General features: G+C 40.3%; 1 protein-coding gene across 4 annotated transcripts in view; it reads left to right on the plus strand.

Annotated features, from left to right (window-relative positions):
• Positions 1–1,360: 1,360 nt before the first annotated feature.
• The window catches only part of LOC120423139 (protein held out wings), a 42,697-nt gene continuing 29,623 nt past the window's right edge, over positions 1,361–14,434 (plus strand). For 3 of the 4 annotated variants that reach the window (XM_039586822.2, XM_039586820.2, XM_039586821.2), the window contains exons 1-2: positions 1,361–2,098; positions 2,174–3,244. In XM_039586822.2, coding sequence (XP_039442756.1) covers positions 2,285–3,244 — 960 coding nt within the window. In that variant the 5' untranslated portion in view covers positions 1,361–2,098; positions 2,174–2,284. Of the gene's footprint in view, positions 2,099–2,173; positions 4,903–14,434 lie in introns of those variants that run through there. The other variant, XM_039586819.2, reaches the window with a different exon arrangement.

Genomic DNA, 14,434 nt, shown 5'->3' on the forward strand with positions numbered 1-14,434 from the left:
CTACGCATTTTTTACAATTTAAATGATTATGGTGCCATTCTATAGCAGAAAATTAGAAAAACAAGCTAAAAAAGTGACTGTAAAAACGTGAAAAAATTAGATAGGCAAAATGAAATTATATTAGGTGGTAAAATAGGACAAATAATACCAAAAATAAACATAAACTAAACAAGATAAATGCAAATTAAAATAATGAAAATAAAACAAGAAATACATAAAACAAGAGAACTAAAGTTTTTGTAGAACAAAAGTTGTTCAAAATGACCTCCTGAACACGGGAAAAATAAACATTTTCAAAAAAAAAAAATGGACAGCACATTGTTAAAAAAAACTCTAGATCTCTACAATTTTTTATGACTTATCTAGGAATAGGGAAACAATAGACCAAGTGTCCAAGTTTGAAAAAATATATAAAATAAAAAAATACGAAAACCAAATAGGGGAACAGCATCTAATTCCAGCGTGCCTCTAATGTTGGCAGGTCAGAACTTTGACATTCAATTAAAGCTAATTAAAAGCGTTTTCAACTGACCTCGAGTGATAAATAGCTCAATAAGATGTGAGCAAGCAAGTTTCTATCAAAAGTTTTGTAAAATTAGTTGTTTAAATAGTAGAAATCAGCAAATTGGATGGAGTTAGGAGCGAGTGCTTAACCTGCCAAACATACGAGAACTTCCCCTAGCTCAAAATTTTCAAAGCTAGCCTTTAATTTTCGCTCACTGAGGACTGTTTTTTTTTCTAATCATAAACATGAATTGATTTTTCTAATCATAGACTTGGAAAAAAATAAGCCCTGAAAGATTTAAACTTAATTTATAATCATTTGAGAATTCATAAAATTTCTTGTCGAGAAATTGTGGAGTTTGGTTTTAGAGGTCCGATAGACCAAGTTTTATTGTTTTTTTTTTTTTTTTTGCTTTTTGAATGATTTTGAATACTACCGTTAAAGTTATTAAACATGGTTTTAAAAACTCTCAAAAAGCAAAAATTATATGTTGTTATTGATCTTTAAAATTTGTACTCCAGAATTCTAGATGATTAAAATTATCGTTCTTAATTGAGAACAATTCCAAACTCCCACCACCCTTCGGTTACTGTCCAACAAAGCCAAAGGTGGCGCACGGCCGACCGACTCCGACTCTGCTCTTAGCTCTGTGTGCACTGGTCATCAATCGGCAGCATCTCACACACCAGCACCGAGTCGACTTAAGCCATGTACAGTTACACCAACGCTCGCCCTCATCTACCTCTGTGTGCTGCTGTGTGGCAAAGATCATCACACTGTGCTCTACCTCTGGGCGTGTGTGTGTGCGCCGCGGCGATCCGTTCTTTTCAGGGGTCGGCTCTCTCTCGGGCAAGTTCCGTTCGATTATTGTCAACTCAACCGTACGTCGGAACAGTCGTGTGGATTCTGCGCGCGTGTGTAATTTCCTTTACATTTCTCACTAATCGGAACAGTAATACAAACCTTTTGTACAACACCCGTTTGGAAATTGCGCTAGAGTAGCGATAAAAGTGTTTTAGTCGCGCATACTAGAACACGCACACGTACGCCGACAACGACTAGGCTCATTTTACGCGTGAAGCTTAAGCTTTGTTCTAAGCTTGGTGATTCGTGGTACTTAAGCGTTTTTTTTTCGCTCGGTGAATTCGCGCCCGCGAGGTCGTCCAAATTCGCGAAAAAGTGCACATTTTGGTGCCCGCAGCACGCCCGCACAGACTCAATTAGTGCTCGTTTGAGGGAAATTCCGAAACAGATTGGAGCGGCAGCAGAAGGCGACGGCGCGACAGCGAATGACCGTGTGAAGAGGAGGGGCCGAGGAGCAGCTTAACACCGACAGTGTGTGAATAGAGTGTGGTGTGTAGTGCGCACGAGCGACTTAGGGCGGTGCAGAGTAGTGTGAGAAGCGCGCGCGCAAGTGTTGGTGACGAATAAAAGTTTATTTTTTTAAATCACGATTTTTTTGGAGTCGTCACCGAAAAAAAAGAAATTGGTTTTTGGGGAGAGAAAAAAAACACGCGAGTGAAAGGAAGAAAGAGAAATTTTGGCAAAACAAGTTGGAATTCCGATGGAGATGCAACACTGAGTTCGATCTAGGTTGGATACTGGCAGAACCGAGTCCGAGTTGCGCGGAGTCTAATCTGAATCTCTATCTCTATTTCTCCACTGCAGTTGTTGAGTGCATTTGATACAGAAGAGAAGCTCGAAGAAGCGATTGATTCGCGTAGAACGGAAGAAATTGTACAAGCGGTTGAGCGAACACACACCCCGACAGGCCACAAGATGAGCACGTACAGCAATTCGGACAACTCCCAGTCGACGCAGAGCATTGCGGACTATCTGGCACAGTTACTTAAGGATCGGAAACAGCTGGCGGCCTTCCCGAACGTATTCAACCATGTGGAGCGCCTGCTGGACGAGGAGATCTCCAAGGTGCGAGCCTCGCTCTTCCAGATCAACGGCGTCACGAAGGAACCGCTGACGCTTCCGGACGCCGATGGCGAGCTGATCACACTCAACGAGAAGGTTTACGTGCCAGTCAAAGAGCATCCGGACTTTAACTTCGTGGGTCGAATTCTCGGACCGCGCGGAATGACCGCGAAACAGCTCGAGCAGGAAACCGGCTGCAAGATCATGGTCCGGGGGAAGGGCTCGATGCGGGACAAGAAGAAGGAGGAGGCCAACCGGGGTAAACCCAACTGGGAGCACCTGTCCGACGATCTGCACGTGCTGATCACCGTCGAGGACACGGAGAACCGAGCGTCCGTCAAGATCAAGCGAGCCCTCGAGGAGGTTCGGAAACTGCTTGTGCCACATGCCGAAGGCGAAGACGAGCTCAAGAAGCGACAGCTCATGGAACTGGCCATCATCAACGGCACGTACCGGGACTCCAGTACGAAGGCCATGGCCGCCGAGCTGAACTTCGAAACGACGTTCGACGGCTGGAAGCAGCTCGCGAACGAGCACCGTCTCATGAACCCCGCGGCCATCAACACGCTCGCCCAGAACCAGCTGGCCGCCGCGGCACGAAATGCCGCCAACCCGCTTGGCGCTCCGCTCATCCTGTCGCCACGAATCTCAGTGCCAACGACCGGCGCTAGCCTCATCCCCGGCTCGGCGCCACCCACCATCGACCACACCACCGGCCTCTTCTACACGACCGCGCCCTACGCTGACTACGCCAGCTACGCCGCGTTGGCCGCCGCCGGCAACCCGCTGCTCCAGGAGTACGCCGATCACAGTGTAGGTGCAATCAAAACTCAAAGAAGGCAATTCGCGCCTCGAGATCATCCTTACTAAAACCGGGCTAGGGGGCAATAATCAGCAATTCAACACACGCATAAAACACACATAATTTATATATATACTTCTATTATATATACATAACTCTATTTTTAATAACTTTTTTTGTTTTTAATCATTGTTAATTCTGAAATAGTTATAAACAAAACTGCACTCACATCTAATAATAATAATTCAAACAACCAAGATCTTACACATCTGATAATAACTCTATAGCAGCGTTTAGAACTCTATTAAAACCTATTGTCAATAACGATCTAAAACCTAAGCAGAGCGATTAAGGAGAAAAGAAAAAAAACCCGCACAAACAAAACACTAAGTCTCTTTACTTAAACCCCAAAACAAAACAACAACAAAAAATATCATGCTCTTCCACCACAATCTCTACAAACGACCGTGCAGGCGCGCTCTCGGTTATCAGCCGAACGTCTTCCCGGATGACTAACGCCCCGTAGTAGAGTAACGCACAGACAAACAGACTTTAACTAAGAATCATGTCTGCTTGTCTGTGCCTACATCTAAACCCGCATCAACACTACTTTTTAGTCTCATTTCCCTGTCCCTGATCCAGATTTTAATTTCCATTTAGTGAATTGTGAATCCTCCGTGCTTGAAATGATATTTAAAAAGCAACAACACACACAAACAAGTATCCCACCTTTCACGTTTACTCACAAAAATTTATTTTTTAAACAATTGCACTTTAATTGCGTTGAAGTTTCGCGGTGCTCAAAATATCACTTAAAAAAAATTTTCATTGAGTTTTTTTTAATGATTCGCTGTTCATAAAAATGTTCAGGAAAATTCGGCCTTTTACAAAGTTTCAATTTTTTATGGCAATGAGAAAAACACTTTCCGGCAAAATTGCTTTCTTAATTTTTATGTAGGAAGTTCTCTCATTACAAATAACGCAGTATTCTGTAAAAACGATCTTCTGCCTTTTGATCCTATTTTTTTCATTTCACAATTTCTAAAAAGAAAACTTAAGTGCAATATGATTGTTAAAATTTCAAAGACAAGTTTATTTCTATGCAAGTGATATTTTGAGCAATGCGAAAAATCATCCATCTAGCAAAATAATCAAACAAGAGTTGAACAAAACAAACTCAAAAAACATAATCTTAGTATGCCTTGCGTATGAACGAGAGAAAGAGAGAGAAAGATGCATATTCGATAGATCGTTTTTCGTATTAACTTGGTGCCATGGTAGTCTCGAAATATTTACCCCCCACAAACAAAACAAACAAACAAAAAATGCATTGTTGGTTTCGCGCGTGTCAGTTTCAGGTGACAATAGGAATTCAGCGAGAGAGTGATTGTCACTTTCTCCAATAAAAAAAGCAAAGTATTCTTTAATTTTACCGCAACACAAATTTAACGCAAATGTGTTGAACAAAACAAACAATCCGGACTCACTTACGCGCACTTGTAAATAATAAACACGAGTGTCGCATTTCGCTAGGAGCTGTTGCGTGTGCTAATATTGTTTATTGTTTAGAAGAAAATATATTAGATTTGGGCTCGGCTCGGCGCCGAGCGCAAGTAAGACGTGAGATTTTTTACCGATTTATTTTACTTAAAAAGCAAAATCTTTATTACACAACAAAAAATCAATGCAGAATCCTCGATTCTCACGCATTAACTTAAAATGCAAGCACGCACACACACACAAACACTGACTCACACACTCGAACACAAACAAAAACTGTCCTCTGCTGCTCGAGATAGAGACGGGAAAAAGTGTGTGGGGCAAGAATAACACGTAATCTCAGAAATTATTAATTATTAGATGTGTTTTTAACTGTTAGGAGTTAACTTATACTTTGTATAGTGCGCTAAGTGGACAGGCAGGCGGAGCAGAAACAAAATAATTTTATTTTTTCCGCACTAGCAAGATGGAAACAAGTCTATATTTTATATATTAACGTATTAACAAGCAAGAAAACAAACAAAAAACAATTGCAAATGGAATTGCAAATAAAACAATAACGTAACTAGCAAATCAACAAAAAAGGAATGAAGAGGAATGCAGATGCGGATGGAATCAAAAAAGCAAACAACAAATGCAAGAACCCAATAATAACTAATCTGAAAACAAAACTAGCAAAAAACAATCTCTTTTTATTCTTCTGATCATATTGTTAATAATAACGCTATCACAATCTCTTGATTAATACGCCTTACTATGTAATACTTTCGAATGCAGAATGCGCCGAACATCATTCATTTGTGTGTGTGACTCGACAATCCAGAAACGGCTAACGCAAGACAAAACAAAAAAGAAAATAACTGCGGTGAAAGTTTGCGCAACCTTGTCTCTTCTGTCCAACTCTGTCTACTAAAAAACCCGTTCACGATTGTCGTCTGCCTAGCGAGTAAGAGAAGGACACACGCACACACACACACACACACACAATTGCTGATTGGAATAACAAGTCTAATGCGCGTGCCTCTTTGTTAATCAACACTAAGCAAGAAAAGGGATCAAACATCTCACAAAAATAACCCACGCGTATTAATGCAAGCGCGCTGCACTCACTCACCTTTGTGAAAAGGGGAAGGAAAAGGATGCCCGAATGTGTTGCAACCGGAAACCAGTAAGGAAAAATTAACCCATCATTAACATTGTAATCATTTTCTATTAATTTGGATTAATATTAGTGTCTCTTCTTGATAAGTAATGACGATTAATAGTAACACGTACAAGCAGACAGCCGACTAAATAATTTCTAATTTGTCTAACCACAAAAAAACGGCCGAATAATAAGCAAATAAAACAACAAGTCCGCAAAAGAAACTCAACATGTTATTAATTAATAATCTACTATCTCTTATCATTATTAACGATTTTCTTAGATTAATGATTCAAGTGCACTTCTAGCAATAATAAAAATAAAATTATTACTAAATAACAATAACAACTACTTTTTTATTTATCTCAACACTCACCTCTTCTTACTCACCCCGATCATGCTCTCTTTCTAATTTCCATCTAATCGTCGAAAGTAATTCCCCTCTCTCTCTCTCTCTCTCTCTCTCTACTCTACCTCTATCGTCGTCTAACCTTTGCGTTGCGGGATGACACTGCGCCTGTTTCTAACGAATTCTAACTCTTTGCCTTCATTTATCCGATAAATTTGCCCATTTCGATCACAAACTCTCTCAACTCTCTGGAAACAAACGAGCTTCGCCTGTGGTGCCGTTTCTGACGGAAATAATCCCTCCATGTTGCACTACTCAACGAAAATAACATAGTAACGAGTGAATTTCATTTTTGATCAGAATAAGCATGGTCGATACTTTAACACTCAAACGCTCGGGTGTTCATTTGACCCCTATTTTTTTTTTCTACGGGGCACCGGAGCCGGTTCCATTTGGGCACCAATCGACATCAGCTCAGTGAACCGTTTCCGGTTGGAACCTGTTTCGGTGCCCGAAGGTCTTGACCATGTCATGTATCTATGCAGGATGATGTATTAGAATGATGCCTTGAAGTTTTGCATCATTTCCGGCATTATTCTGTGAAATGATTTTTGTTCTATTGACCTAAACCCCAAATAGGAGGGCCGAGTACCCCAACGGAATCCGGAATATCTCCGGTAAAAGTGGACCATATTTATCCCCCATCTGACAGTTCAAAACATAGACAAATCTGGATCTTTTGCAACCGGAAGCATCCAAATTGGTCAATTCTACCAAAAGTTATGAGATTTTTAGGGAAAAAAATAAGGGTCAAATGACTACCCGAGCGTTTGAGTGTTGAACACTATAGTTTGTTCGAGGTATGCTAAATGTGAGCTCCCTTAACATGATCCAATCGACAGAATTGAATTTTAGTGGATTCCCTGCCAATAAATAAAATTGTAAATGTAGGGTATCAATGATATGGAAGTATTAAGCAACCATGCGCCCCCACGTTTATCTATAAGGATAGCAAAAGTAAGAAGGAGGCATGGTTGTTCAAAATTTATTTATACCCATATTTTCTATTTTATTTACTGGCAGGAAATTCATTAAAAATTAGTTTTGTCTCTATCATACCTTGACAAAACTTAAGCATTCACTGACGTCAACTTCTTAAATGTCAATTATGTAATCAAACTGGACAACACAATGTTCAAGAGACTTTATCCTCAACAAAAAGAAACTCCTGCATCTCGCTTTTAAATGTTTGGAATCAGGTGTTTCTAAAGGAGGTTTTAGACTATGACAAACAAACAAACAAACAAACTGGCCCTATTTCGTGTTTGACAGTTTGCCAAACTCGCAAACAAAGCAAAATGTATGCAGGCTGACGTTTCTGAAAACAGATGCAGGTAAACAAACAAGGCAGACCAACTGTCAAAAAGTGCGAGGTTGTCTGTCACAGTCTTATACCTCCTTGAGGAAAATATCGCATTCTCATTGATGCTCTTTTCAGACTTCATCATGTTTCAATTCCATCGTTAAGGAAAGTTCATTGCTGATTAATTCATTCAAAATATTTGAGAAATATGACTATTTTGCTTTCAAAGATCTAAAAAAATAATTCTAAAATCAAAAATTAGACTTCTTATTACGATCAAAAATGGTTCTAGCTTTTATAACAAAACTACTCACTGACAAAAAATAATCCCGGGTCTGTTGAAAGTCTGCTCTCTGTCCGAAGCGTACCTGTGTGCCTGCTGCCGCTGAATGTGACTTGTAACGTGCTGAAACTTACGCCACAGGTATAATTGTGTTCGTCCCTTAAGCGTTTATGTTTAGTACATTTTGCTTTAATTGTTGTGATACCTAAATTATTTCCAATCGTTAAACTCACGCAAAATGATGAATTCATGACAACCAAGTGCCTCCAGTGCGGAGGGAATCGGTTAGTGTTAATTTCATCTGTAAATAAGTCATATTTTAGCTGTAAATTTTCAAACTGTTTGCCGCCGCGTTGCGTTGGATAGTTTCGCAACACTCTAAAAGCTTTTTGTGCCAAGCAGGGTGAGATTTTAATGCTGGCAGATATTTTTACAACATTTGATAACAAATTGGATCGTTTTAGTGAAATCTTTTCCCCAACTCTTAAAAAGACAGGAATGTCGATCGTTAACCTTCTGCTTATCAAATCAATTTCCCGCCGATTGAGCCCGACATAATCAGCCATACTTAAGAACATCCATAAAGTAAAACCTGAAACATCGTTAAAAAAGTTCGAAATTGTCGCCGGCACGTTCTGCCTAATGTTTGCTGGCAGGTTTATTTTTTTATCGCCCTAGCGCTTTATGTCGGGTATCTAATACATGTTAATACGAAGTTAGTAAAAAATAACAACCTAAAAGGACCGGTTTGATCCTCGAGAACGTCTTCATTAACATACCATTAAAAACTGGAAGTGTCACTCGCGCGATGCAATCGCGGTGCATGTCTGCATGATTTTTTGAGCAAGATTGGCGATCCTGACACCGATGGAGATGCTTTGTAACGGCTGTGCAAACTTATGTTCGCGAAACTTGTTAAGGAATTAAGCAAAGATATCTGTCATTATCGATTAGTGATTTATGACTACAGTCCGGACTCGATTATCCGAAGCCTCGATTATCCGAAGTTTCGATTATCCGAAGTTTTGTATAGGACTTCAAATAATCCAATCACAAACATTTTTTTTCGTATTTTTTTAATTTTTTATTTTTTTATTTTCTTATTTCAAACATCAAATTAGAGTTCTGCGACCCCGTTTTAATCAAATTTAAATGGTTGATAGTCTTTAAAATTACCAAATTCAATTTTAAAGTATTTTGTAACTGCCATTTTGGCCGCCATCTTGGATTTAAAAATAAGACAAAAAAAAAACACATTTTTTCGTGATTCGATTATCCGAAGTGAAATTCATCTGAGGCCTTCGGATAATTGAGTCTGGTCTGTACTCATTTTTGCTTCGCTTCGCTTGGAGACGGTGATTCTAACGGATTGCAGACTGGATTTCGCCATGTATATAGAAATAAATAGATTTCCTAGGAATTGATACTCGACAATAAAACCAATTCTTCCTGAATCTGATCCTTAACACCATGACAGCCGGGAAGGAAGGAATTTGGAGTATGGGAAGTTTTGATGCTCCACTTTTTTAAGGGGATAGGGGAAAATCTCCACGGTATCCCTCTAGGTCTTTTTGCTTCTAAAAAGTTCAGTTATCTAAAGAACTGTTTGATATTTTTCACAAATGTTTATTTTTCATAGTTTGAAATCTAGCAAATCTAGCATAGCTGTTCAACCTTGGAGTTTAATTAACACGTTAATCATTTAAGTTTTTATGACGTTTGCACTTTTGGCAGACGTTGCACGCGTGGAATTCGAAATGCTCACGACAGAATGTTTTTTTTTACGACCTGCCAAGCTGCTTAATCAATTAGACCTCTGATTAACGTTGAAGCATCTCAGGGGCCTCGTTCTCGATTTGTGATCCGACTTCCAATACTTCAACAAGAGGGGCGCATTTTCTTGGGGCATGTCCCACGGGGTCAACAGGTCACCTCCATCAGTCATCGTGGCCATCCGGAAGGTACCGAACAACCCCTCCTCTCAAGCCGGCACGGCTTAAGCCCAGCTTAATTTGCAGTTATTATTAATAACAGCACGTCATTGACGTTCGCTACTTGCTCTGTACAGCAAAAAACAAATGCTGAGAAGGGTTACAACTTGCAAAAACATAAAGCGCTTTGTACAACTCGGGGACGACTGCAAACGATTGCCGCCTCGCGATTATGATGATGTTTTCGTTTTTCTAGAGCGCAGCCATGACTTGGAACGACGTCCACCACCCTGAATGGGTTTCTTTCAAGTTTCTCACACGAGCTGAAACAGCATCTCTCGAGGGGATTGCTGCTCTGTTGAGGCGAATAAAAGGGGCAAATATGCGAAGCTGGCACCCTGACTTGGGCTGAATACGCGCTGCATTTAGGGATCGTCGATGACCGGTTATTGCTTTGCGAGATCTCCGGCATGATCGATCGACTTGAACCGGTGGGGTAGTTTGCACGGGTTGTTGATATAATTTGCTTGCAATTTAAAAAAATACACTTTTATTTTATTTCATTCTTTGTATTTTTGGCTAAATGAAAAATGTAAATTCTGTGGAGCAAGTTCAGACTTGTAATACGTTTCAAAAAATCACTTGAAAGGCAACGAACGATAATTACTTCTGTCAGCCTGACTGACACTGCATAAATAGTGGCTGGTTCAGCCGAACTGCTGAAAAGCATTTTCTTTCAATAACATTTCTAAACCCATCCATTTCCTGAAATCTAGTAAAATGTCTGTAAATGTCCAACAAACTATCGTTTCTAAACGTTGATATTTTTTTTAACTTTGTGATCATCTGAAGCAAAAAAAAAACAAATTTAATCCACCCTTTTCAAATGTTAGTCACGATCTGCACCAAATCAATCGACCGATCGGTCGTCGTAAACCGTTTCGACCTCCCCGAAACTGCTGCCATCACGTATCTTTGAACGCGGTCTCGGTGGTTAGGCCAGAGGAAATTTAACGAGCAAACAAGGAAAATACAACAAACCAACCGGCGCGACGGCCAGGATGTAAATAGACCCCGTGATTACTTTCGCCATTTTGGCGTGCAGCACACGGTCCAAAATTAGATGACCGGCTTATCTTGATGATGTGTCTAGCGGGGGGTACCGTTTGGCCGTCAACTCTATTGTAGAGCTGGCTTCCGCAGCGGTTCTAACGGACTTTGTTGAGAAATTTCTGCGAGGAATTTGGAAAACTTTGAAAATTGTTAGGAAAAAAAAGTGACGTCGGATTGCAGTCTGGATTTCGTCATGTAGATGATTTTCAAGCTTTTTAAGTTGTGTAGGGATTGGCAGTGCGTGGCCGAATGGTTACGCTGTTCGCTTTGTAAGCGGATGATTCTGGGTTCGTTTTCCATCTGCTGCAACCTTCCATCGGATGAGGAAGTAAAATATCGGTCCCGGCCTTGGTTGTTAGGTCGTTAAGTCATTCCAGGTGTAGGAGTCGTCTAAATGCCATAAGTACAAACAACACAACAAACCAAGCCTACTCCGGTGGAATCGTTGGCGGCGGTTGGACTCGCAATCCAAAGTTCGTCAGTTCAAACACTGGGGTGGAAGGTTCCTTGGAGTAGAAAGAGGTTTGGGTGCTCTCCCCATTCAAGCCTTCGGACTCCAAGGTTCGAGCAGAAACTTGCAATAGAGACCACAAAAGACCCGGGGGTCGTTAATGTGGATGGTTTGATTTGAGGGATTGATCTTTGGGAATAAAACCAATTTTACCAGAACAGATCCGTATTACCATGGCAGTCAAACATAGCTGACTTAGATAGGAACGGGATTTGGAAAACGGAAAGTGTTGATTCTCCACCTTTTTAAGGGGATAAGGGAGACCCTCCACGGTATCAACAAATAAGCTTTGCTTGGAGTTCAAAACAAGCATCAATGTTAAGCGAGATGAGTTGTTGTCAATGTCTAAGGTTAAGTCCTTTTGATACCTCAGAATTAGCCATTTTGAAAAGCTAAAAGGTCTAGGAAACGCCCTAAGCAAGCGTTACGACCATTTGATACAACCACGAAAATAGAACCAACTCTTTCACTTTAACCAAGCTCTGAATACAGTGGACTGTGGAAACAACGCTGACATTCCAGAACAAAAAACACTCGTTTTCTCCCCAAACCACACATAAACAACCCAGCATCAGTCGGTCGTCCTCAGTCGCGGCTAAGCCGAAAATGTGTTACACTGCGCGTCTGCTTATTTTAGTATATTTCATCCACAAACACGGACGTACCACGACGTTCACGCACACACCACCTCTCGAACGTGTGTGTTTTAGTTTTCTCGTTACTTCGTCCGGCCGCGAGATGCCCCCGCGTTGTCATGACTATAAATAATTTCGCGGTTTCACCGACTTCAACCAATCTCGAGCCACACGTGCACCTGTATTGGTACAGCCGGGCTTGTATTGGTACCAGTGACTTAGTTTAAACCTCTGGGGCGCACACACAATCAGCCCAGAAGAAGATGCCGAGGCTGTGGTGGATGCTGGATTGCCACAGAGATGACGGTGTGTACGACTGGCAAACAGATCAACGGAGAGTTGTGTTTGCGCTCAATATGGCTGTCAACTCGGGGACGTCGTTTTCACTCAACTCCAATTCTGGGTAGAGGAGTGATAGAAGCGATGTACTCGAGATTGCGTGTACTTTGAGTTAGAGTGATTAGTCATTGGCGTGCGCGATCAATGAGGTTATCTGTTGGAAGGTTTTGGTATCTTCAGAATCTCTGGCGACTGACAATTTGTTGTTGGACTTTTTCAATCTTGTTAAAATATCTCATGATGTGTTTACAAAAACACAAAAAAAACTTTAATTTCTACAAGATTTGAACTTGAGCTCGTTGAATGACGGTCAAACTTATTACCACTGTGCCAAGCGATCTTGTTGGTAGCGTATAGACAGTAGGCAATCATGCGTTTCTTTGGTGTGTTGGTGATTTGGTCGCAACACTTGCTTAGAACGTATCCTAGATCTTATATCTTTCCAAAAACTGTCCATCTCCAAGCGAAACCGTGGAGATTTTCCCGTGCCCTCTTAAAAAAGTGGAGCATCAAAGCTTCCCGTCTTCCAAATCCTTTTCCTGGTCCATGGTTAAGAATCTGGTTCAAATGGAATTTGTTTTATTCCCAATTATCAATTTCAAGGCAACCTGTTTCGGAAAATCATCATATATACATGGCGAAGTCCAGACTGCAATCTGCTAAAATCAACCCTCTCCAAGCGAAGCGAAGCACTTCCTTGGTGTGTTGGTGACGCGGTGGAATGTCATCTAACTGCAAGGATGGCGAATTGATTTCGTCATTGTCAACAGAGTTTGGTTTGGGTGTGGAGTAGAATGACAAGAGATTTTTTTTTTGGAAAATCCTAGGTGACTCCCCCTGGCTCGATTTCTTAGGCAAAATTAATCAACTGTGCTTATTATGAGACAAATCAGTTAAGGTTAAGTAGTTGCTATTGAAAGTTTAAGTTTGTATGTACATTTTCAGAAAAAAAAGGAATGGGGATGGAATGTCAAAATTTTCGATTTTTTCCCAATAAAAAACACAGTTGATGGAAATATTGTCAAACATGAGATTCTAATGTGAAATTCAACGTGCAAAAATTTTGTCCAAGAATGCAAACCAATCCGACTTGATCCTGGAAAATTACACAAAAAAAAGTTGAATTTTGGAAGATTGAAAATTTGGTTGGTTGAATATTACCTGGGTGCAGAATAGTGGTTCGCAAAGCAGCCTCAATTTTGAACTGTCAAAGCGGAACCAATTTATTGTTCGCAAAATGCTACCAAGAAGAGGCAAGTATTGTGATCGATCTATAATTTATTTTGTTTTGTCATCACGTGGAAAACAAAAACGGCCTCTTTTGGCCTCCCATCGTTTAGTCTACGAAGAAAAAAAAGCGCGAAGAACTTAATTTTTCAGTGAAAACTTTAACATCAACAGATCCAAAATGTTTCAAAACAATTCACTTCAGCAGCAAAAAAATATGTCACGCTTGAGCTTGAACATAGCCTTCTACTTTGTTTATGTTTACAGCTGGAGCTTTCGAAAATCACGTTACGCATTCTGTCTTTTCAGCACCCGGAATATTACCTCTTTTTTTGTGTAATATTACTTTAAAAAATGTGTAAAAATGTGAACATGATGAATATTCATCTAAAACTGATGAAAATTCTTAATTTTCAGAGTTAAAATTAATCATTTTTTTGACACAAAATCTAACTTTGTTTTGTGTATTTGCGATTTAAGAAAGACGTTTTAATATGAAAAAATATTTTTTCACTAACTTTAACGAATCCGGATCACCACATCCGGATGTTATTTTACATCTAATCCATTGCAAAACCCCATTTCCAAGTGATATCTCCTAACCGGTCGTCGGTTCAAGGTTTGGTGCAAGCGGAACCCTATCGGACAATAAACTCATCAACTTTATCCTCAACTATTCGTTAAATGGCGAATAAACGCCACACCCCTGCTGTGCAGCAGCAGCAGCTTCTGCAAACACAGCTTCCATCGATAATTTCTTCTCAATTAGAAGCTCGTCTGTATGGTCGTTAGGAGAAGTTCACTGT

The sequence above is a fragment of the Culex pipiens genome, chromosome 2 (assembly GCF_016801865.2).
Source record: "Culex pipiens pallens isolate TS chromosome 2, TS_CPP_V2, whole genome shotgun sequence".
Lineage (NCBI taxonomy): Eukaryota > Metazoa > Arthropoda > Insecta > Diptera > Culicidae > Culex > Culex pipiens.